The sequence below is a fragment of the Rhincodon typus genome, chromosome 32 (genome assembly GCF_021869965.1).
Source record: "Rhincodon typus isolate 14 chromosome 32, sRhiTyp1.1, whole genome shotgun sequence".
NCBI lineage: Eukaryota > Metazoa > Chordata > Chondrichthyes > Orectolobiformes > Rhincodontidae > Rhincodon > Rhincodon typus.
In genome coordinates, this window is record NC_063363.1 from 148,687 (window position 1) to 172,889 (window position 24,203).

Here is a 24,203-nt window from a genome sequence, read left to right on the forward strand (position 1 = left end):
TGGCAAGTGCAAGTTACAAATAGGAATGTGTAAATTAGGGCACAGGGATAGGCTTTGATTTCCAGTTGAGGGTAAAATGTTGAAGGCCAGACTGAAATATGTTGCTGATTCTCTAGTTTAGAGATGCAAAGACCTGAATGAGAGTTTCTCTAACACACGAATTGAAATGAGGGAATTGCACATCATTATGGAGGTTGAAATAAATGTTTAGTTTGACATTTCTGTTTAATAATATTGGATAATAAGCCAATAGTCTGACCACTTGGAGCAAGTGTAAGGGTGGTGGTGGTGATGATGAATTTATATACGGAAACTGGCTCTGATTTCTGATGTTGTCAGGAGACAGGATATAGATGAATGTGAATTTGTCAAGGATAGATCCTTTGGCATAGCAGATTTAACAGTGCAGGCATTGTAGAAGGTGTTCCATTTACAGCTGGATAAGCCAGGTGCACAGTGCCATCCAGCTGAATGACAGTGGAACGCAGAAAGGAGTATGGTACGGCTGGTTGTCTTTTGGTTGCAGACAGATCTCAAAGGATGAGAGGTATTTATCTTAGATGTGTAGTGTTTTTTGTTTGTGATTTTAGTTAGTTAATCGTTTCTGTACGGTGTGAATGGGGTTGAAACCTCAACGGATACACATGTGCTGTTCTGGAGTAGTGACATTTGGATTAGAGAGTTGACCTCCATGACCTCTAAGAGGGAATGGAGACTTGATACAATCCAGAACAAAACAAAACTGCTGATGAGCACCAGATTCACAAACATCCATGCCCTCAACCAATGCTCAGGACTAGCAGTGTTTCCCTACGTACAGGATGCACTACTGAAATTTGCCAAGACTTCCTAGACAGCAAAACCACAACCATTCTTATCTAGAAGTATAATGATAGCAGAAACATGGGTACACCACCATCAGCACATCTCCCTCCAAACCACTCCATCTTGACTTTGGAATATATCGCCATTCCTTCAGTATTGTTGGGAATCATCATAGAATCCCTACCGTGTGGAAACAGGCACTTTGGCCCAACAAGTCCCCACTGACCCTCAGCATCCCACCCAGACCTGTATCCCTAATCTACACATCCCTGAACACTAGGGGCACTTTAGCATGGCCAAGCCACCTAGTCTGCACATCTTTGGACTGGGAGGAAACCCACGCAGACACAGGGAGACTGCAAACTCCACACACAGTCGCCCAAGGGTTGACTCGAACCCAGGTTCCTGGAGCTGTGAGGCAGCAGTGCTCACCACTGAGCTACCGTGCCACCTTAACGTTTTGAGTTGCCTACGCCAAATGGTTTGCAAGAGTGCAAAAGTCAGTTTGCCACACCTTAATTATAAGTGTCGATGGACAATAATACTGGCTGAGCCAGTATTCCCTTTGAAAAGTCCATCATGTAAACGAGGAAGTGAAGTTAGGTTGTCAAGGGTAGGAATTGGATTAAAGGAGCAGGTGCGTCTCATCAAGATGAGCTTGAATGGGCATGAACAGGATAAGCAAAGAACAAAACAATACAGCACAAAACTGGGACAGGCCCTTCAGCCTTCAAGCCTGTGCCATCATATTTTTCCCCTTCCATACTAAAACTGTCTTTGCTTATAGGATCCATATCTCTCTATTCTCTTCCTATTCATGTATTCGTCCAGGTGCTGCTTGAATGCTGCTACTGTCTGCTTCCTCCACCACCTCTGGCACGGTGTTCCAGGCAGTCACAGTGCGCGTGCACACTGCTATTGTCAAACTTGTGAAAGACCTTTGGAAGCTTGGCCAGGCAGACTGGGAAGGAAGAAAACAGGCAGATGCAGCTGACCTGAAAGCCTTCATCTTGGTGGCAAAGAAGTCAGTGGGTGAAGGAAACACAGGTGAATGATTTTAAGAATGAGGTTTGCAATAGAATTTGAGTGGTGATCTTTGCATCAGGATGTTAACATTAGAAATAGGAGCAGCAGTGGGCCATCTTGCCTATCAAGCCTGCTCTGCCATTCAGTAAGATTTATGGTTGATCTTTTTGTGGACTTCTCTCCACTTATCCACCTTGGGATAGTCTTGGAATCAGAGTTGACAGATGAAGTAGCTGTGGTCAAGCCAGATATAGGCGTGAATGTTTCAGCTAAATTGCACGGTGACATAACCTCTTGAAGGGTCTGTGTGTACTGGTTGGTATGCTGGTGCAGTTGCCAGTAATGACTTCTAATTTCACAAATTGCTGCATGGATGTCTGAAGTCCATACAAAAGAAAACACTGTTAGACAGAATGTAGGTAGTGAACAACCAAACTAAGATAACGCACAATGTAGAGCTGGATGAACACAGCAGGCCAAGCAGCATCAGAGGAGCAGGAAAGCTGACGTTTTGGGTCTGCACCCTTCTTCAGAAACTTCTGATTTCTGATGCTGCATGGCCTGCTGTGTTCATCCAGCTCTACAGTGTTATCTCAGATTCTGCAGTTCCTGCTATCTCCAATAACCAAACTAGTTGTTTGCAATATCCATTCAAGTCTGTCACTCCCAAGTTCGAGAGCAATGATGGCAGTGTTGGGGGCTATGTTTAGTGTGTTTGTGTTCTGTCCGCAAATGGGCCTTGAATAATTGTTTAATTAAATGTGGTGCTGTCCTGTGTAAGCAATCCAAAACAATTGTTAATTGCCAGCCGCTCCACACAAACAGAAGGCAACGTGGGATCGTGCTTCTGTTTCCATTGCCTGCAATTAAAGAAGTGGAGTTAGTCAAAATGTGCAACTGTTGTTCCCTCGGTGGCATGGCTTCACAACACAAGGGTAACAACAGGACAATGCATTCCTGAGTTCAAAGTATGACTTCTCTAAATTGTGTATTGGGAATGTTGAATCTTGTAACTATAATAATGACCCTCTCCAGTTTAAAAGTAAACTCTTCTTCAGGCAGCCATTAGACTGAACTTTGCCAAAGCATGAAAAAGCTACTGTTCCAGTGCTCAGATTGAAATCTATTTCATTTTTTTCCTTATTACAGGTGGAAGTGAATATGCGCACAACCTTTTATGGAAAAGGATTTATGTGAAAAGTATTGTCTAATAAGCATCAGTGCAAGTGACTGCTTGACTTTTTAAGACTCATACGAGTGCTTGCCTTGATTGCAACAAAGGACTCGTATATATTGAGCAGACTTTATTATCTCTTCATTTGAAGAGGTTTAAACTATTACAGTTTCTGTATGAACCTTGGGCTGTAAACTGAAACTGCATATAAACATATATAAATACAATGACCACAGCTAGGACGGAAAATCCCGTTATTATGGGTTTGTCTACTCAGAATGGGCAGTTGAGAGGCCCGCTGAAGCCCAGTGCAGGCCCAGGAGGGATGCCGTCGCCACAAGTCTCTCAGACCAACCAACAGCTCCAGCAGCTAAAAAATGCCAGCACGCTTAATGGCACTCAGCAGCAAGCACATACAACCAGCAGTACTATTAAGTAAGTATCTCTTAAACTGTTATTTTTTCCCCACACTGAATAGCTGTTTTGTCAATTTTGTATTTTAGTGAATATCTAACTTTCATCTGGAAATAGGTTTCCCATTTACTGCTGTTTGGGTTGTTGTCTCTGGGATCAAATGTGAAAGACCAAAATTAAGTTGTACCAACTTGAAATAACCCCCATGAAACACTTTGCAGCTGCAACTTAACATTTCGGTAATGGATAAATGTGAGAAATGGTAATGTATTCAGATAATTCAGTTTGGTATTGTCAGTGGAGATAAAAATATTGGGCAGGGCATCTAAGAAAATTCAACTGCTCTGCATTGAAATAATGCCTTCAGCACTCTCGGGTGGTAGATGGTACCTTGCTTTAACACCTCATCTGAAAGCAACACTCTAGTAGTGTTCCATTAGAGTATTATTTTAAAAACACATACAAAAAGGAGTTAAAACAAACTAGATAGTTGGCTTTTCTCAACTATTGTCCATTTGGCAATTTATAGAAGGGTTTCTGGAAACCCATGATGCAGGTAAACAATTATCAGGTTGGGGAATAAGTTAGTTAATTTAATTCAATTGCCTATACTTTATAGAAGTGTATGCATATTGGGCCTTTCTTTTGTACTGAAATATTTGGACCTGTAAACACTACTGGGTCACAAACAAGATGGGGAAAAAAAAATTTTTTCTATATTTATAACTTGTCAATTGATTTCCCCCTCTTTTCCACTTCTTGTACATCGGGGAAGCATTTTGATTAGTTGCATACTGTTAGTACTGATTAATTTCTAAATCAATATCTAAACAAGTTATCCTGTTCTGAAGTGAAACTTCAATTTATAAAGGAAGTCAGGAATTTTGCAGGCAAAGACTGCATAAACTGTCTAACACCATCTCAAAAGTGACTTTCAAGTCACATTTTTAGAAATTAAACACAGCCCCTTTTGGGTTGCCTTTTATCCAATTAGAGTAGTCACAATTCGTGCACTGTTCCAAGCAGCTGTATTTCAATATTGCTAATGATCAGGTGAACCTGATTGTAGACGCCACTCTTTCCTCATTCATATATCCTCCATATACTTTAGAATTGTGGAACTCATTGCTGTTAGCATTTGTCCTGTCTACACCCAATCCAGCTGCTTGCAATAAAATTCCATTGATGCCTGACACTGAATTTTGTGTCCCTGACATGGCTTGGGAAAGGATCCTGAGCCTAGTAACAAACTGTCTAGCAATTTGACTGTAGGGATAATGGTAGTCTGAAAAAAAGCAAAAGAAATAACAAAATTATAGGCTCAATCTTCCATTCCCCAGCCTTGCTGAACTCAACCAACATAGTACAGAGAAATCAAACTGTTATGGCTCAGTGTTGCACTAATTTGCTTAACTAGGTGCTGTCCTCCAACTGTCTTCCAAATTCCCTTTGATATGAAAGTTACTCTGTCTGCATTTTAAAAAAAACATATTGCGTCATAGACCTTGTTGGTGCAAGTAGCATAAGTACTATCTTAAAATATCATGGATAACTTTACCATTTTATTTATAGTAAAGTCTGAATATCAATGGTCTGTAATGTAATTGAATCTAATCCAAGTTCTTTTAACATCAATATATATTGAATTTGTATTTATGTTGAATCAAGATTTACATGTACAATAATATTGAATGCCTTATCTTTATAATTGAGGAAATTTTCTGTTAAAAGGAACGAACTTTTGCATCAAGTTTGAATTTCAGTTGCGTTTTTTTTTAGTTGCATCTATTAAGGCTCCTTGCGAATGGATTTCATATGATGATTACATTTTGTCTCTTCCCTTTAGTACTGTAATCACAATTGTAATGATCCAGAAGTCTGTTCAGCCCATTGTGCTTGTTCCGGCTCTCTGAACACTGACTTGATGCCATTTTCCCATAACCTTACATATTGAATGGTTATTTAAATAGAAACCATGCCCTCTTAGAACATAGAAATGGAACATAGAACAGTACCGCACAGTACAGGCCCTTCGGCCCATGATGTTGTGCCAAACTTTTACCCGAAACCTAAGGCCTATCTAATCTCCACGACTACCTTATACTATCATCCATGTGCCTATCTAATAGCCGCTTAAATGCCCCAAATGAGGCCGACTCCACTATCCTCTCCGGCAATGCATTCCACGCCCCTACCACTCTCTGAGTAAAGAACCTACCTCTGACGTCTCCCCAGTATCTACCTCCTTTCACTTTAAAACTATGTCCCCTCGTAAAAGCTACCTCCCCTAGGAAAAAGTCTCTGGCTCTCTACTCTATCTATACCTCTGATCATTTTGTACACCTCTATTAAGTCACCTCTCATCCTTTCTCTTTCTAAAGAGAAAAGCCCTAGCGCGCTCAACCTTTCCTTGTAAGACCTTCCCTCCATTCCAGGCAGCATCCTGGTAAATCTCCTCTGCACCTTTTTCCAACGCTTCGACATCTTTCCTGTAATGAGGTGACCAGAACTGGACACAATACTCCAGATGTGGCCAAACCAGGCTTTTGTATAGCTGGAGCATAACATCACGGCTCTTGAACTCAGTCCCTCTATTAATGAAAGCTAACGCGCCATACGCCTTCTTAACAACTCTAGCCACCTGGGTGGCAGCTTTCAGGGAACTGTGAACACAAACCCCAAGATCCCTCTGCTCCTCCACACTGCCAAGAATCTTTCCATTAACTCTGTATTCTGCTTTCAAGTTTGTCCTTCCAAAATGAATCGCCTCACACTTTTCAGGGTTAACCTCCATCTGCCACTTCTCTGCATTCTATCAGTGTCCCTTTGTAAGCTGGAACAGCCTTCCGCATGGTCCACAACGTGACCCACCTTTGTATCGCTCTTGAATGCGTTGATTTTGAACCTGCCTTTGCCATAATTCCAAGCAGTGTATTCCAAATCCTAATTACTTTGAAAAATTTTTCAATCACAATCAGTTTGTTTGCAAATTCTTTTGTGTGCTGTCTTCTCCATTTCTTGAGGGAGTGGTTTTGCTATCCTCTGCCCAGCTCCCCCCTTGAGATTGAAAACTGTCAAAACTCCTCTTGTACCTTCTCCAAACAAAACAATCCTAACTTGTACCTGTCTTAATTGCTGATATATCTCATCCCTGGAACCATTCTCGGAAACTTCCTGTGCATACTCGCTACTGCATTCCAATCCTTCCTGTAGTGTGGTGCTCAGAACTCTACCCCCTTTTTTAGCTGAGGTCTCACTGGTGGCTTGTTAAGTTGAACATAACGTCCTTGCTTCTATATTTTATACCCCTACTAAAACCTAGGGTGCAGTATGCTTTAACTGCTTGTGCTACTCGTCTTGCCACTTTTTAGTGACGTGTACGCGTGCATCCAGGTCTCTGCTGGTGCAGATGCTTCAAAGTGGCATCCTTTATTTCATACTGTTTCTGACTTTCCTAAACAAGATGTATCAGCTTCTGCTTCACCACATTGGAGCTTTATCTGCCCACTCTGGTTTGTTCTTTTATAGTTTTTACACTGTCCAGGTCTGTTTACACTCATCTGTAAACTTAAAAATTGCACCTTGTGCGTGAAGATCTAGTCATTAACGTATATTAGGCCTCAGCCCCTTAGAATTTCATTGTAACCCCCTCCAGCCTGAAAGATATCCATTAAGTCATTACTCAGTTTCTGGTCCCTCAACCAGTTTTGTAGCTGTGTTGCTCCTGTCTCCTTTTATTCCATGAACTATTACTTTCCTTAAGTCTGTTCCACTGTACTGAATGCCTTTTAAAAAGGCAATGTACACCACATTAATGCCATAACTCTCATTAACTCTGTTACTACCAAAAAAAAACTCAAGGAAGACCCACCATGTTTCTCTTGATTAATCCACGTTTTACCCTGTGGCTATTTTATTCTGAATAATTGTTTCAAGGAGTTTCCTCACTGCTGAAATTAAACACCAACTACCTTTTACAAATAAAAGCTGAGTTCTATTGATACTAAAATCTGAAACAAATAGAAAGGGCTGAAGAAGCTCAGCAGATCTGGCAGCAAAGAAAAACTTAATGGAACTTTGGTCATTGAACTCAACGTTGACCCTATCGTTGCAATCTTTTGAACAAAAGTGTTACGTTTGGAATTCTCCAGTTCTGTGGCACCACCCCAACTCTAAGGAAGATTTGAAAGATTATTTCCAGGGCCTTTTTTGCAAGTTCCACTAACTTTCTGCCATATTGAACGGATCTCAATCAGCTATGGTGCCTTATCGATTTTTAAATATTGACAGCCTATCACTGCTGCTTCCTCATTGAGTGCGAACTCTTCTAATGCGTGCGTATTCTTCCCTATCACCATGCCTAAGCACCAACTGTTTCCTTAGGAAAGATAACTATAAGGAGCACCTCAGCCATGATTAAATCCCCTTTTGAATCTAACTTTTTTTTTTGCTAACTTTGCTACTGTGCATGTGCATTTAGATTTTTGGATTCCTTTTTGTTAGCTGCTGGTCACTTTTTTCTTTTGATCCTGTTATTTGCTTATTCACACCCCACTGGGCCTGTATTTGTCTTCGTTCTCAAATGTGTTTTCTACTTGACCTTTTTTTGTCATGAACCCTCTTCCCCTCCCCCGTCCTCCAGTGCACCCTTTGTTTGTATTTTCATGTTCACTGAAGCCTTTGGAATATCATCTTTCTGCAGTACTACAATGCTCTTCTTAATCAATAATGCTGTCCCTCATTTATTTTCTTTTTTGAACACCTTGTGATGAAGAGTATTCAACATCCAGTCCTGCCTTACCTTGAGCCGTATCTGTTATAGTTCCAGTACTGTGTGGCTATCTGCCGGCATGCCCTTAACCTGCGGTATCACCACTTCTTCTCTGAACATGCTATCCTTGTAGTTCTCTGCCTAATGGATGCTACTGGAGGTACTAAACATAAAGCTCAAGCTTGTACAGCTAGTAACATTTCTGCATTTGTGCTTGTCTAGGTGGCAAGAAGCCTTGATGAAACACCTGTCACAGAATAGGGTAACTTGAGCAAGTAGAGTACCTATCATGTCTCTGCAAACCATTTATAGTAACCTAGCACTAGAAAAATATGTACTTTTTTTAAAAATTTTTTTTTGCTCAAAAGTTCCTGACTTTAAGAGTCTGTAACAGCCCTTCATAAAGGAACGCCCTCAGGCTCCACCCACTGGATTTCCCACCTTGGCACATTTTAAGTTCTTGCATTAAATCTTCATGTACCCTCTTTCTTCCGTTTTACACCAATTCCCACTTTGCATCAAATTTTCTGAGTACTCACTTTTTTTTGTGCAGTTTGTTTATGTGGCCCTTTTTTAAACATGTAAATATTTATGCAATTTGTTTTTTCACTGTGTAGACCAGGTGATGACTGGAAGAAAAGTTTAAAATTACCTCCAAAAGACAGGAGGATGAAAACTTCGGTAAGGCAAAAAACAGTACTCTCTGGTTTCTGCTCGGAATTGTTTGAACTTAGGTCTATTTGTACCTTTTTTTCTTTAGAAGTTGTATCAATCATTACAATGTTAGTCATGATAATAGTGATTAGGGTTTATTTTCAAAATTAAAAATTCTTTGTCTTCCTCCTTAACCCCTGTCTCAACCAAATATTATAGCGACAAAGAACTTCCTAACTTCAGGTTCTGACTATAGTTCCTCTTTTTTTTTTTTTTTAAAAAATACCAAACTATTCCAGACTTCATTTGCATTGGAGCATTTGTCTGTGAATGCGAAGATGTGTTTTGGCATACTAGTAATAATGCCACTCCTAAAGTTAAGATTTCAGTCATAGCTGTTATCACTCTGCCCAAAGGACGTTTAGACATTAGATCCCATACCAGTTGTTCAACTAAGTGATGTTTTACTTCTAATCCTTGAACATATTTTCATAAATAGAGAAACGTTTTTGTCACTGTCATGATCAATTATCTTTACAGCACATGGCACAATTTCACTGCTTATGAATTTTTAATAGGTAAATTCGTCATCCATTTTAATGAGGATTGCTTCTAAGTTGCTGTGTCACTGCTCCATCTTGTGCAAAGAGTTGGTGGTGGAAATGAGAGCTGTACAATATTTTTTCTAATCATTTTGTGGGATGTGGGCATCGCTGGCTAGCCAGCATTTCTTGCTCGTCCCTAGTTGCTCTTGAAAGTGATGGTGACCTGCTGCCTTGAACCGCTGCAGTCCTCCTGCTGTGAGTTGACGCACAATGCTATTAGGGAGGGAATTCCAAGATTTTGACCCAGCGACAGTGAAGGAATGAAGATATATTTCCAAGTCAGGATGGTGCGTGACTTGGAGGGGAACTTGGTGTTCCCATATGTCTGCTGCCCTTGTCCTTCTAGGTGGAAGGGGTCGTGGGTTTGGAAGGTGCTGCCTGAGGATCTTTGAATTTCTGCAGTGCATCTTGTAGATAGTACACGCTGCCACTGAGCGTCAGTGGTGGAGGGAATGGATACTTGTGGATGTAGTGCCAATCAAGCAGACTGCTTTGTCCTGGATGGTGTCAAGTTTCTTGAGTGTTGGGGGCCACACTCCTCTAGACAAGTGGGGAGTATTCCGTCACGCTCCTGACTTGTGCCCTGTAGATGGCGGATAGGCTTTGAGGAGTCAGGAGGTGAGTTACTCGCCACAGTATTCCTAGCTTCTGGCCTGTTCTTGTAGCCACTGTTAATGTGGTGAGTCCAGTTGAGTTTCTGGTCCATGGTAACCCCCAGGCATAGCCTGGCATTTGTGTGGTGTGAATGTCACTTGCCACTTATCAGCCCGGTTAATAAATTTAGTTAATCTTTTAGTTAACCTCGAGCAGTGTGATGCTGATTTTTCTCTTCAACTCGATCAAATACAGAATATTCACTCATCTGCAAGTAAAATTTGAGGATTGATAATTTGGTACTGGAACAGCATTGATTTCTCAATAATAAAGGGATTTGGATGATTCCAAAGACAGCAAGCCTAAACTTCAAATTATTGATCTTTAGCCACTCCTTTTTTGTAAGATGTATAGTTTTTGTTCAGTTTATGCACTTCAGACTGCAGTGACGGCCATTGAGATCTTGGCCATTGTGTTCACGTTTGCAAGGTGCTGAATTTGACACTGCAGCTTCTGATGGTAAGGTTATAGCAAATTTTGAGCTGCGTTCACTTCCTAGATACAAGTGCATTGTATTGTTTTGAAGCATGTGAAATTCTACTTCTGGAAAAACTATAGCTTTGTGCTGACTGAGTACTACTGCAGTTGTATTGTCTTTAGGGTGCCTATGTCAATTCTAAATGCCAGTTTCACTCTATACCTGGATTTAGTTTGCTGAAGAGTTTCTTTTAATCAGTTTAGGTATGTTATGGTATCTACAGTCGAGCCATAAGCAAAGCAGTCAGTGGTAAATGACAAAATATGCTTTGTGTACTGATTTTTGTTGCAGTATATACAGATCAGAAATGGGCCATTTGGCTAGCACATTGATAACTCCATTATAGTGACTGGATATTTTTTCAGTTTTTTTTCTTGCCTTTGTTTAGGATGTAACAGCCACAAAAGGAAATGAATTTGAAGATTACTGCTTGAAACGCGAGTTGCTAATGGGCATTTTTGAAATGGGCTGGGAGAAACCATCACCAATCCAGGTGTGTAAGCACTTCTTCCTGTAATAATCTGCTTGACAGGATACTTGATCGCTTTGCTAAAGAAAGTGAAACTGGATTAGAGCTGTTGTTTTAGTGTATCCATTTATGTATGTCTTATTTGTAGACTTGAGTTTGTTTGGTACAGACCTTTGTTACTAAGCTGCCACAAATGAAGGACAGTGGTAATGTCACTGGAATGGTAATCTAGAGGAACAGGCACAGAAAATGGGTTTCAATCTCACCATGGCATCTGGATTTAGGACACTAATTTTGGATTCAATTAATACATCAGTTTTGAATTGACAATTCACCTCTAACGGATACGATAAAATTAACATTATTGTAAAAACCTATCTAGTTCATTTTAATGAGATAGTAGGAACTGCCGATGCTGGAGAATCTGAGATAACACGGTGTAGAGCTGGATGAACACAGCAGGCCAAGCAGCAGCATAGGAGCAGGAAAGCTGACGTTTCGGGTCTGAAGAAGGGTCTCGATCCAAAACATCAGCTTTCCTGCTCCTCTGATGCTGCTTGGCCTGCTGTGTTCATCCAGCTCTACACCGTGTTATCTCTGGCTCATTTTAATGTCCTTTTTTTATAGAAGGAATTCTGCTGCTGTTACCCCAGCTGGCCTGCATGTGACTCCAGATCCCAGGTCGGCTTTCAACTTGCCTCTCAAATGGCTTAATGAGCTACCCAGTTGTAGCAGTTGGGGGTGGGGGAGCAAAAGCAGGCCTTGCCAGCAGCACTAATATCCTGTTAAAGAATTGGAAGAAGTAATTTTAGTTTGATAATCTGCTCTTCCATTTTTTTTGTTAGGAAGAGAGTATTCCTATTGCATTGTCTGGTAGAGATATATTGGCCCGAGCCAAAAACGGAACAGGTAAAAGTGGAGCCTACCTCATTCCATTACTTGAACGGCTGGACCTGAAAAGAGATTGTATTCAAGGTTTGTTTCTTCACCAATCATTTCCAATATTTGTGGTCATGCTTTGGTTTTCCTTGGCAGAAATTGCCACTTGTACCGAATTGGTAAGTTAGCATAAATTCGCTCTTACTCAGTGAGGTAGTGCTGTACTGAATTCTTTATCGTGGATAATGTGTTATGTCTCCAGAATGGGACTTGAATGGTAGCCTTCTATCTCTGCAATGTTTTCTGCCATTCAACATAGGTTAACTGTTAGTATTGCTGCTATCATTGGCATGTTGATCTAAGAAATTCTTGGATCCAAAAGGTTGGTTCTCTGGTTACTTTGAGACTACCTTTTTTTTTGGGCCACACAGACTGGCCAGTGAAGCAGTTTGTACCTGCTAACGTGTACTTTTCTGAAGCATTATGGAAGGTGCACTGACCAAGGAATGCTTTGGCTCGAAGTTGCATGTGTGGTTTGTAAAACGAAAGCTGCTGTAGAATCTGCCCACAATAGATAGTGGTTACCTTTTGCACTGAGAATCTAATATGAAATGCCTATTTGAACTAACTGCAGAGGCAATCCATTTTAAATTTGAGTTCCCACTGTTAGAATGAAATGATTTCAAGTGATACATCAGAAGTTTGAATGTTACTGGTTTTGTTGCACTTTTAATATTTACTATACCTGCAGTGATAACTAACACAGGTTTTATGCTTTTGGTATTTCAAGCTATGGTAATTGTGCCTACCCGAGAGCTGGCACTGCAAGTCAGTCAAATCTGTATCCAAGTCAGCAAGCACATGGGTGGTGTGAAAGTGATGGCTACCACAGGAGGAACCAATCTCCGCGATGACATCTTGAGGCTCGATGAGACAGGTGAGTATTTAGCTTGATATCATAACTTTCTGATCTGGCCCACACTTCTCTGATCTGAAATTCTGATTTCTAGCAGTAAATGCAATTATACTGTGAAAGTTTTGTTTATCTAGATTTCAGTCGTTAAGAATAGAATCTCCTCTTGCAATCAGAGGTCTCAAGTGGTGGCAGGCTTATCTGTTTTGTTTTATTAGAGATGCTAGCAGCATTAAGTTGTAATATATCAGTCATAAAACTTGATTTATGGAGTGAGGGGTGATATTACATTTCTACAGTGCCTTTCAGCCTGTTGAGTCACTTTTTTAAAAAATTATTTTAAAGATTTTAAAGTTTGTTGTAACACAACCTGGCAGCCAACTTGTGTTCAGCGCACTCTTTTATAGTCAGGAGATAGTGATCAGTTAATGTATGTTAATGAGGTCAGTAGAGGGATGAATATTAGCTAGGGCCTGGCTCCCCTGCTTTTCTATGAAATGTTACAATGGAATCTATTTCTACCCCTTTAAGGCAGCAGACAGGATTTGATTTGATGTTATCACCTATGTAGGAACAGTGAAAAGGTTTTTGCTTTACATGCAGTACATGCAAATCATGCCAGCAAATCAGCATGATCCTGGAAGGGTTGGGTGAGTGGATTGATCAATGACAGATGCAGCATAATTTGGATAAATGTGAGGTTATTCACTTCAAAAGCAAGGCAGCAGATTACTGTTTGGAATGGCTGTAAATTGGGAGAGGAGTGTGCAGAGGGACCTGGGTGACCTTCAGCACCAGTTGCTGAAGGTAAGCGTGCAGGCATCGCAGGTAGTAAAGAAACAGTATGCTTGCCTTCATTGCAAGCGGTTTTGAGCACAGGAGCAGGGAATGTGGTGTTGCAGTTGTACAGGGCCTTGGTGACACCACACCTGGAATATTGTGTGCAATTTTGGTCTCCTCTTTGAGGAAGGATGCTCTTGCTCTCGAGTGTGGTGAAAGCTTACCAGGCTGATTCTGGGGATGGTGCGTCTGACATATGAAGAGAGATTGACTAGGTTGGGATTGTTTTCGCTAGTGTTCAGATGAATGAGGGGGGATCTCATAGAGACTTATAGAATTCTAAAAGGACTGGACCGGGTAGATGCAAGGAGAATGGTGGGTGTGTCCAGAATCAGGGGTCACAGTCTGAGGATTTGAGGTAAACCAATTAGGACGGAGATGAGGAGACATTTCTTCACCGAGTGGTGAGCCTGTGGAATTAGTTGATACCAAAACATTGAATGTATTTAAGAGGAGCCTATATATAGGACTTGGGGCAAATGGGATCAATGGCTGAGGAGAAAGCAGGATTAGGCTATTGAGTTGAACAATCAGCCATGATGGTGATGAATAGCGGAGCAGACTCTAAGAGCTGAATGGCCGCCTCTTGTTCCCATCTTCTTTGTTCCTACACGAGGGATACAGTGTTATGGCTGCAGAACAGGTGCATAAACAGAGGGGACAACGTTTAAATTTAAGACTTGAGCGGTCCATTCGGAATCTGCTCAGTGACATCCTGTTTGAGTTTCACCAGGGCCACTTGGCTCCTGACCTCACTACAGCCTTTGTTCAGTAAGGACAAAAGAGCTGAATTCCAGAGGTAAGGTGAGAGTGACAGCCCTTGGCATCAAGGCTGCATTCAACAGTGTGGCATTAAGGAGCCCTAGCAAAACTGGAGTCAGTGGGTATCGGGGTAAACTCTCCAGTGGTCGGAGCCATACCTGATATGTTGGAAGATAGTCGGGGTTGTTGGAGGTCAGTCATTTCAGCTCCAGGATATCTATGCAGGAGTTCCTCGGGGTGGTGTCTTAAGCCCAACCATTAGCTGCATTATCAATGACCTTCCCTCCATCATAAGGTCAAAAGTTGAATGTTAGCAAATGATTGCTGGGGGTTATCATTTTCCAGAAACTCAACTGGACTCACCACATTAACAGAGTGGCTACAAGAGCAAGTTAGAAGCTAGGGAGACTGCAGTGAGTAATTCACCTCCTGACTCCTCAAAGCCTGTCTGCCATTTACAAGGCTCAAGTAAGAAGTGTGGTGGAATACTCCAAATTTGCCTGGATGAGTGCAGCTGCAACAACGCTCAAGAAACTTCATATCATCAGAGACCAAGCAGCCTGCTTGATTGGCACCACATCCACAAGCATCTACTCCCTCCACCACCAACGCTCAGTAGCAGCAGTGTGTACTATCTACAAGATACACTGCAGAAATTCACCAAAGATCCTTAGACAGCACCTTACAAACCCATAACCCCTTCCACCTGGAAGAACAAGGGCAGTAGATATATGGGAACGCCACCACTGGCTGCCAGCAAATAAGGGGGAAAAAACTGAAAACTGTGGATGCTGTAAATCAGGAACAAAAACAAAGTTGCTGGAAAAGCTCAGCAGGTCTGGCAGCATCTGTGAAGGAAAAAACAGTTCGTGTTTCGGGTCCAGTGACCCTTCCTCGGAACCTCCTCGGGAGAAAAGTCTTCTAGCACCTGGGAAGAAACTGTTCTTGAATCTGTTGGTACTTGTGTTTTAAGCTTTCGTATATGGACCTGCATTTAATTTCTTATCTGAAAATCCTCACTTCCAGCAAAGCCATGCTTCCCAATTACAGTATTGAGAGGTTGCCAAAGATTTTTGCCCACAAGTCCTGGAGTGGTGTTTGAACCTGTAACCTTTCTAACCTTGAATAGACCACTAGCAAGTGCATCAGTGTAGAAGCAACTTCTGTCTAAAGGAATAGTTTAGTGTTGGGTTTTTTTGTGCAGAATTTTGATAGTAAATTTCCCTGAAAATATCAATTCTGATTTAAGGATGGTTAAAACTTTTGAGGATCCTTGTCCCAGTTTCTCCAGTCTGTTTTTGCACAAGCAGCTTTCATTTAGTGAATCAAAAGATATCACTAAAGTTTAAGAATCTTGGATTACAATTGAAGCAGTAATCATCATATCTATCTGCGCTCACCCCTTTTTTAATCTTCCAAAAGAAAACTGTCCTGTACAGTCAGTGCGGGTGAGCCAGTGAAGATACAAGTGGTAGATTAACGCCTTGTTTAACCAGTGTTTTTTTTTTTTTACTGCTAAATTATTTTAAATATATTCTGCACTAAATCAGAAGTGATACTTAGTTTACTTTTTCATTACTTTTATTGCCGTATCTTCCCAGCTTTCAATTCAGCTTTAATTGCAAACGTATCTTAAATACCAAACAATTTTTTTAAAATTGAAAGAACTGTGGATGCTGGAAATCAGAAACAAATAAATTGCTGGCAAAAACTCTGCAGGTCTGGCAGCATCTGGAGAGAAAGTTGTCTTCAGAGTCCCTTTTTGGTACCAAAAAAAAACTTGTATGCTGAGCCAGCACCCAAAATTCCTCTTAAAACATGCAAGCAATAAATCTAAGCAACTGAATGGTTTATATATGGGCTGATGTGTTAACTGCAGTGAGTCCCTTTTTAATTTTGTGGCTCCCTTTTCAGCTTTATGGGCAGGTGTACTTCAATTTATGTCGGACACAACTTCTTGTTCCCTATTGGTACAATTTTACGCAGGATGAGAACTCTACTTTAAAATCTAATTATTTTTATTGTTTCATTAAATATAGTCCATGTGGTGATTGCAACGCCTGGAAGAATCCTGGATTTGATTAAAAAAGGCTTGGCTAAAGTAGACAACATACAGATGATTGTATTAGATGAGGTAATACAATGTTTAAATAGTGCTATAATAAAATTGCAGTGATTTTTTTTAATGTAAGGTTGTAAATTACTTTAGCTTTTCCTTCTTTGTTTTGTAATGAATTTTGAATTTAGGGTCCTTGCACTTGACTAAAGTGAGATTGCAAGTTATCAATGCATTTATTCACTCTGGAGCCTTTACACATTAAAAAGGCCATCTGTATAAAAGTCTAGATTGCCAGACAGGTTCTACAGGTGTTCTGTAAAAGAAACTGGAAATGAAGTCAAATGATTTTGAAAAAAGTTGAAGTAACAATTGTATTGTGGCTGTTGTTTAAAAGGTAAGATTTTCTCAGGCCTCCCTGTAATGTTGCCCACATTTAGGAGTCTGAGACCATGTTTACTGGTATAGTTTTTAAATGGTCAGAAGGAAATGTTTAAAGTAACTTCTGGAAATTACCTTGGTCGGGTGGGGTAATTTGGTACAAGATTGTGGATTCAAAGTTAGCTCCTCCCCTCCAACTATCACCGTTACCTAGACTAACCATTAGTTTAATCAGCCTTGCTCCTCATGATTTAGAAACTGTTTATTACTTGATCACTTTTTCTATTAACTTTGTCTTCTGCGATCCTAGTGATTCATGATACAACAAAGTTATCTTTAATCTGCCGTACACTTTAAACGCAAGGTGATGAAAACCCTAGTAATGAAGAGTTTTGGAAACCAAAGTAACTCTCCTCCGAACCATGTTATGCTTACCCATGGCAGGTTCTGTCTCATTACTTGTACAATTACCCAAAATGTTTGCTGATAACTTTCAGTAATTGTTTCCATTGTCTCCCTTGTGAGACTGTTCTGTAGGCTGACCAGTACCTTACTGAACCATTAGTAGTTCTGAATGGTAGTTCTTTTATAAATACCTTGGTAGTGACTGAACTCTTTATATAGGGTACTTTATTGGCTCAGCTAGACTATTTTGTTAATTAGACAATCGGTTTTGTAAGCTGACTGTGTGGGTTTTTCTGTCTCCCTACTCCCCCATAGGCAGATAAATTGCTGTCACAGGACTTTGTGCAGATGATGGAGGACATAATCTCTACGTTGCCGAGAACCAGACAGATCTTGCTTTACTCAGCCACGTTCCCACTCAGTGTACAGAAATTTATGGTAAGCACTACCACTTGATCCAATATACCTAACAAAAATACCTCTGTATAGTGGAAACATTCATTTCTCCCCTTGGTCCCAACTGACCAGTGGCTCTCTGGTTCAGTTGCTAAGAGTGCAGTTGTGTGGTGACTGGTTTCATCATCAGTTGATGGATCTAATCAATGAGCATGATTATAAAATCTTTCTGCCATCCACCTGCAGTTGCCTAATTCGCTAAACACAGGTATCATTGTGTTATGATTCAACTGCAGTTCTACTGCATGCTTTGATTCCAGAATGAAATCTGGCTTGAAAGATCATATTTTGTTTTTCTTTAACATGGCGGTCTTTTACTGAAAAATAAGCAGATCTAGATGCAGATTCTGGTTTAATGATAAAACAGGAGCTTATTACACAAAACCAATGAAAACAAACCAAGCTACCTACCAATAACTGTTTGAGAGATTTAAAAGCATACAGCCGAATCTACTCTCTGCCATTGATATTTACAGATGATCATTCCAGAGAAACTTTCCTTCCCTATCACATGTCGGTTCTACTTAATGACCTACTTTCGGTTCCTTTCTTGTGAGCCATGAAACCAGTTCCTTGAATGCCTGCAGAACTGAGATCTTGGGCTTTCTTGACTTTGAATAACCAATGCAAATTTGTAACAAAACTCCCTGGTCTGGAAGAGATAGTAGGAACTGCAAATGCTGGAAAATCTGAGATAACAAGGTGTAGAGCTGGATGAACACAGCAGGCCGAGCAGGAAGGCTGACGTTATGATGCTGCTTGGCCTGCTGTGTTCATCCAGCTCTCTACACCTTGTTATCCCTGGTCTAGAAGTTTCTCAAGCCATACTTTTTCCTTGAGATAATGGTTCCTTAACTGCTGAGTAATGTTTGTTAGATTTATCTAACACTAGCTGGACCTTCAAACTGAACCCAAAGCTTTTGAGCTTTATTTTTAAAACTTACTCACTTGCTACTCCTGATGGCTTAATGCTTTCTCTCGTTGGCTATAAAGCCTCTCAGCATAAGCAAACTTCCATTTAATGCCGTAGGAGGCTTTGTTGTCACTTGCTCTCGGATGCATACTGCTTCTCGAAAGAATAACCTATTGGTTTTTCAAACCCCTTCATGAAAATAGACCAGCACCCGTTTACCACTAGTTTGAAATCCAAACTCTATGAAGAATATCGTTCTATATAAATATCTCTCTCCTTTTTATCACTATTCAAACTGAATTTGGTCTCTTATCATATTGTCAGTGTTTAGGTATTGTGCAGAAGTAACTAGCATTTGTGTGTGATTTAATATAGTTCATTTGCATTTCTCATCAATGCCATGTATCTGTTTTGGAGCTTTTGATAATTAAAAGCCTTTTATATTCAGCTCTGATTTTGTTTTTATAATTCCTTTATCGGTGCTTCTGCTGGAACCTGTTCTTTTTTATAATTGCATTGCTTCGAAGCTAGTTACAGGTATTTTTCTAACAAGGCATGTTCCTTGAAAAGGTGTGTAGCCTATTCTATAGTTTGTGATATCATTTGTGGCATGTACCAAGACAATTCATTTAATGGGCACACAACAATTTTTTGTGATAAGGCTATATAGCATAATTTGGATGGAGAATGTTTAACATAATATCCATAGTATTTTTACCAATTTTTAAAGTAAACCTGAACTACTTTGTTTGTATGGGCATGTCAGCTCAGTTGTTGCTCATGCCACTGTTCTCCAAATATTTAAGAAACTGTATGACCTGCCTGGCTTTCCTCTGCTGCCAGACCATTTCTTATAACTAATCTCCTTCTAGCTCATGACACAATTATTTCCAAGTTACATTGTGATAAACTTTGGCAGAGTTTGTGACAGATGTTAGGCCTCGCCATTCTGAAACCAGAAGCCAGGACTTGCTGAACTTTGAGACATGATCCCTAGTGGGTTTGGCAACAAAAGCTTTGGGGTTGCAAGTTCTGGTGCAGCAATGGCTGTAGTAAGGCTGTGACCAAATTCTAGTGGTTGAAGCCCCTTTTAAACTACTATTTTTGAAATGGTGGGCACAGCCTAACTACTCAATGTTGTATGCCTGAGTCTTACCAAATGGGAAGGTATGTGATTTTCCATGAGATGTTAGAGCAGGAATAGACCATTCAGCCCAGAGTCTTTCTCGCCATTCAGTGAGATCAAAGCTGATCCGTTGTTTAGCTCCACATTCTCTTAACTATTTTCCCTGTAAACCTTGATTTCCTTGCCAATTTAAGAAAATTGTTTCAGTCTTGGAGCGGCATGGTGGCTCAGTGGTTAACACTGCCTCAGTGCCAGGGACCCAGGTTTAATTCCAGCCTTGGGTGACTGTGTGCAATTTGCGCATTCTCCATGTGTCTGCGTGGGTTTCCTTCCATAGTCCAAAGATGTGCAGATTAGGTGGATTGGCTGTGGGGAATGCAGGATTAAGGAGATAGGGTTGTGGGGGGAGGCGTGTGGTGTTTGGCTGGAACCCTCTGTAGAGGGTCAGTGGACTCTGGGCCAAATGTCCCACTTCCACACTGTAGGGATTCTGTGAATTCTTGGAAATACTTAATGGCTCAATCTTGGCAACCTTCTGCTGTAAAGAATTCCACAGATTCACTATCCTCAGAAGAAATTCCTCCATCTGCATCTGAAATGGGTGATCCTTTGTTCTGAGAATATGCCCTCTTGTCCCAGACTCTCCCACAAGGGGAACCAACCTTTCCGTATCTATCCTAGCAGTTCTTCAGTAAGGTCTCCTCTCATTCATCTATATTCCCATGAGTATAGGTCCAACCTGCTCCAATTCTGATCTTAAGATGTTCCTTCATTCTTAGGATTAGCCTTGTGAACCTTCTCCAGACTGTCTCCAATACCAGTATATTTCTTCTTGGAGAAGAGGCCCAAAATTGTACACCGTATTCTAGAAGTAGCCTGACATGAGTAGTTGCAGCAAAACGTCCCTGCTGTGCTCCATTCCTTTGAAATAAAGGCCAACAGTCCACTTACTTTCAAGATTACCCACTACTTGTGACTCCAGCACAAAGCTCCCAAATCCCAATAAGATTTAATTCTTCCTGTCAAATTTTACAACCACACATTTTCCCACGTTATATTCCATCTGCCAAGTTTCTGTCTATTTGCCTAATCAGTTTATATCCCCTGACAGGCTGTCATCCTCATCACTTTCCTTCCCACCTGTTTTTATCATCTGCAGACCTGACTATTGTATGTTCACTTTACTCCTCCAAATAATCAATATAGTTATAAATAATTCATGTCCTGTTGTCTCTTTCTTTCTCCCCCCACACGCACTGATCCCTGTTGGTTGCCATCCTGGAAATGCACCCCTTGTCACGACTGTTTTCTATTAGTTAGCCAAACCATTGGCTATTTCCTTTTATTAAGGAACACCAGGCAACTTATCAAAATCCAAATTTCATCTACTGCTTTCCCCTTTTATCTGTTCTGGGGCAGCATGATGGCTCAGTGGTTAGTGCTGCTGCCTCAGAGTGCCAAGGTTAGAGTTGGTTAGCCAAGGGAAATGCAGCTTTACAGGGATAGGGTTGGGGGTTGGGTCAGGAGTTTGGCCTGGGTGGGATGCTGTACGGAGGGTCGGCATAGACTCTACTTGGACTAAATGGCCTGCTTCCACACTCTAGGTATTCTGATTCTGCTTGTTATTCTTTGAAGAATTCCAGAAATTTACCAGGCATGATTTGCTCTTTGTGAAGCCATGCTGACTGCTTCATTAGATTATGGACATCTCAATGCTCTGCTATTACATTCTTTATAATATTCTAATATTTTCCCAATAACAGACTCCAGGCTAACTGGCCTTCACTGAATGAATTAATTGAGCAAATAGATATAAACAGTATAGTTGGGATTAGAGTCATGGCTGCAGGGTGATTAGGGGTGAGAACTGAATATCTGGAGTATCCTAGTTTTGAGAAGGGCAAGCAAAAGGCAAAGGAGATGAAGTTGCATTGCTGGTTGCAGAGAAGATTAATATAAAAGTGAGGAAGGATATTGGCTCTAAAGTGGAATGTGAAGAGCTTAAACAGCAAAGGGCAGAATATATCAAGTATAGACCCCCAAACTGTAGTGCTAATGTTGGGAAAGACAAGCAGGAAATTAAGATGCAAGCAATAGTGGTAGATCTGCACATTTAGGTGGCTTTAATCTGCATACAGATTGGGCAGCTGAAATCCTGTAACCATACCGTAGAGGAGCAATTTGTGGGATATGCGCTGGACAGTTGTCTGGTTCAACATGTTGAGGAACCAAATAGAGAACAGGCATCCTAGATTGGGTGTTGTGTAATGCAAAAGAAATAATTGATCTCAGTGTGAGGTTACTTGGGAAAGTGACCTGTAATACAGGGTTCCTCATTAAGTTGGAGAGAGATGTAATTGATTGAGACTAGGGATCTGAATATAAAAGGGAACTATGATGATATCTGTCACGAGCTGGCAAATATAAAGATTATGTGGATGAACTGTAACAACTTGTCATTCCTGTCTGGCACAAAATTGAAGTGGGGTGAGGTTGTCTGATCGTGGCTAACCAGGGAATCTGGGGATAGTATTAGATGCAAGGAAGGGGTGTGCAAGTTGTTCCCAGTCCTTGGATCTGCTTTTTGTGGAGGGGGCAAGGAGAGCATTTAGATTTCAATAATGGTGCGAAAAAGGGATTGATTTTAAGAGGTGGGAAATACACTCCCTGCAAGTTAACCCCTGTACTGTGCCTCTAGAAGCTGTTACAATCAGTTTGTGTGAAGAGAAAAAATTAGTGGAAATCAATACAAGTCCATTAGTCCAAAACCGGCAAAGATATGGCAGACCAATTTAAAAATAATATTTTGATTTTGCCTTCACAAAGGAGGACACAAATAACATCCCCAAAAAAATGTTGGACCACTGGGCCTAATGATAGGAAGGAACTGAAGGAAATAGAGTTGGGCAAATTGGGATTTAAGGCCTATTTAAATCCCCAGTGACCTGTTAAGCTACATTCCACTGCATTTGAGAAAGTGGCCGTAGAAATGGTGGATACACTGGTGATTATTCTTCAAGATTTTACAAACTCTGGAAGAGTCTCTAATTGAAGGCTAGCCAATCTAACCCCACTAGAGTCCCAAATAAAAGACCTAACAGCAGAGCAATTTGGAAAACAGTGACTGATCAGCGAATCAGGTTGGATTTCGAGGGGAAATTGTGCTTGACAAATCTACTAGATTTGTTTTTCAAGGATTAACTAGTTGAGTTGATAAGGGTAGCCAGTGGAGGTGGTTTACTTAAATTTTCAGCAGGTTTTTGATAAGATCCCACAATTGTGTAGTATCTCCACATATGCAGGCAACACAGCTAGGTGGATGGGTGAGCTGTGAGGAGGATGCAGAGAACACTTCAGTGTGATTTGGACAAGTTGAGTGGGCACACAAATGACATTTATCTTCATTATATTTCAACTGTGAAGTTATCCACTTTTTAGTGGCAAAACCAAGCAGATTATAATCTGCGATAACAAGGTGTAGAGCTGGATGAACACAGCAGGCCAAGCAGCATCGGAGGAGCAGGAAGGCTGACGTTTCAGGCCTAGACCCCCCCCCTTCAGAAATGGGGGAGGGGAAGGGGGTTCTGAAATAGAGAGGGGGAGGTGGATAGAAGATGGAAAGAGGAGAAGATAGGTGGAGAGGAGACAGACAGGTCAAAGAGGTGGTGATGGAGCCAGTAAAAGTTGTGCAGGTGGGGAGTTGGGGGGGTGGGAGGAAGAACAGGTTAGGGAGGCGGGGACAAGCTGGGCTGGCTTTGGGATGTGGTAGGGGGAGGGGAGATTTTGAAGCTTGTGGAGTCCACATTGATACCATTGGGCTGCAGGGTTCCCAAGCGGAATATGAGTAGCTCTTCCTGCAACCTTCAGGTGGCATCGTTGTGGCACTGCAGGAGGCCCAGGATGGACATGTCGTCTGTGGAATGGGAGGGGGAGTTGAAATGGTTTGCGACTGGGAGGTGCAGTTGTTTAGTGCGAACCGAGCGTAGGTGTTCTGCAAAGCAGTCCCCAAGCCTCCGCTTGGTTTCCCCGAAGTAGAGGAGGCCACAACGGGAACAGCGGATGCAGTATACCACATTAGCAGATGCGCAGGTGAACATCTGCTTGATGTGGACAGTCGTCTTGGGTCCTGGGATAGGGGTGAGGGGGGAGGTGTAGCACTTCCTGCGGTTGCAAGGAAAAGTGCTGGGTGTGGTGGGGCTGGAGGGGAGTGTGGAGCGGACAAGGGAGTCACGGAGAGAGTGGTCCCTCCGGACCGCCACCAACCTCCAGATCCAACGCATCATCCTCCGACACTTCCGCCATCTGCAATCCGACCCCACCACCAGACACTTTTCCCACCCCACCCTTATCTGCTTTCCGGAGGGACCACTCTCTCCATGACTCCCTTGTCCACTCCACACTC

General features: G+C 41.4%; 1 protein-coding gene across 6 annotated transcripts in view; it reads left to right on the top strand.

Annotated features, from left to right (window-relative positions):
- ddx6 (DEAD (Asp-Glu-Ala-Asp) box helicase 6) overlaps positions 1-24,203 on the top strand; it is a 49,646-nt gene that overhangs the window by 12,784 nt on the left and 12,659 nt on the right. For 4 of the 6 annotated variants that reach the window (XM_048615484.1, XM_048615478.1, XM_048615480.1 and 1 more), the window contains 7 exons: positions 3,001-3,460; positions 8,828-8,891; positions 10,990-11,094; positions 11,916-12,045; positions 12,740-12,886; positions 16,504-16,598; positions 17,622-17,744. In XM_048615484.1, the coding sequence (XP_048471441.1) occupies positions 3,252-3,460; positions 8,828-8,891; positions 10,990-11,094; positions 11,916-12,045; positions 12,740-12,886; positions 16,504-16,598; positions 17,622-17,744 (873 nt within the window). In that variant the 5' untranslated portion in view covers positions 3,001-3,251. Of the gene's footprint in view, positions 1-1,656; positions 1,873-3,000; positions 3,461-8,827; positions 8,892-10,989; positions 11,095-11,915; positions 12,046-12,739; positions 12,887-16,503; positions 16,599-17,621; positions 17,745-24,203 lie in introns of all 6 variants that reach the window. The other 2 variants (XM_048615479.1, XM_048615482.1) reach the window with 1 other exon arrangement.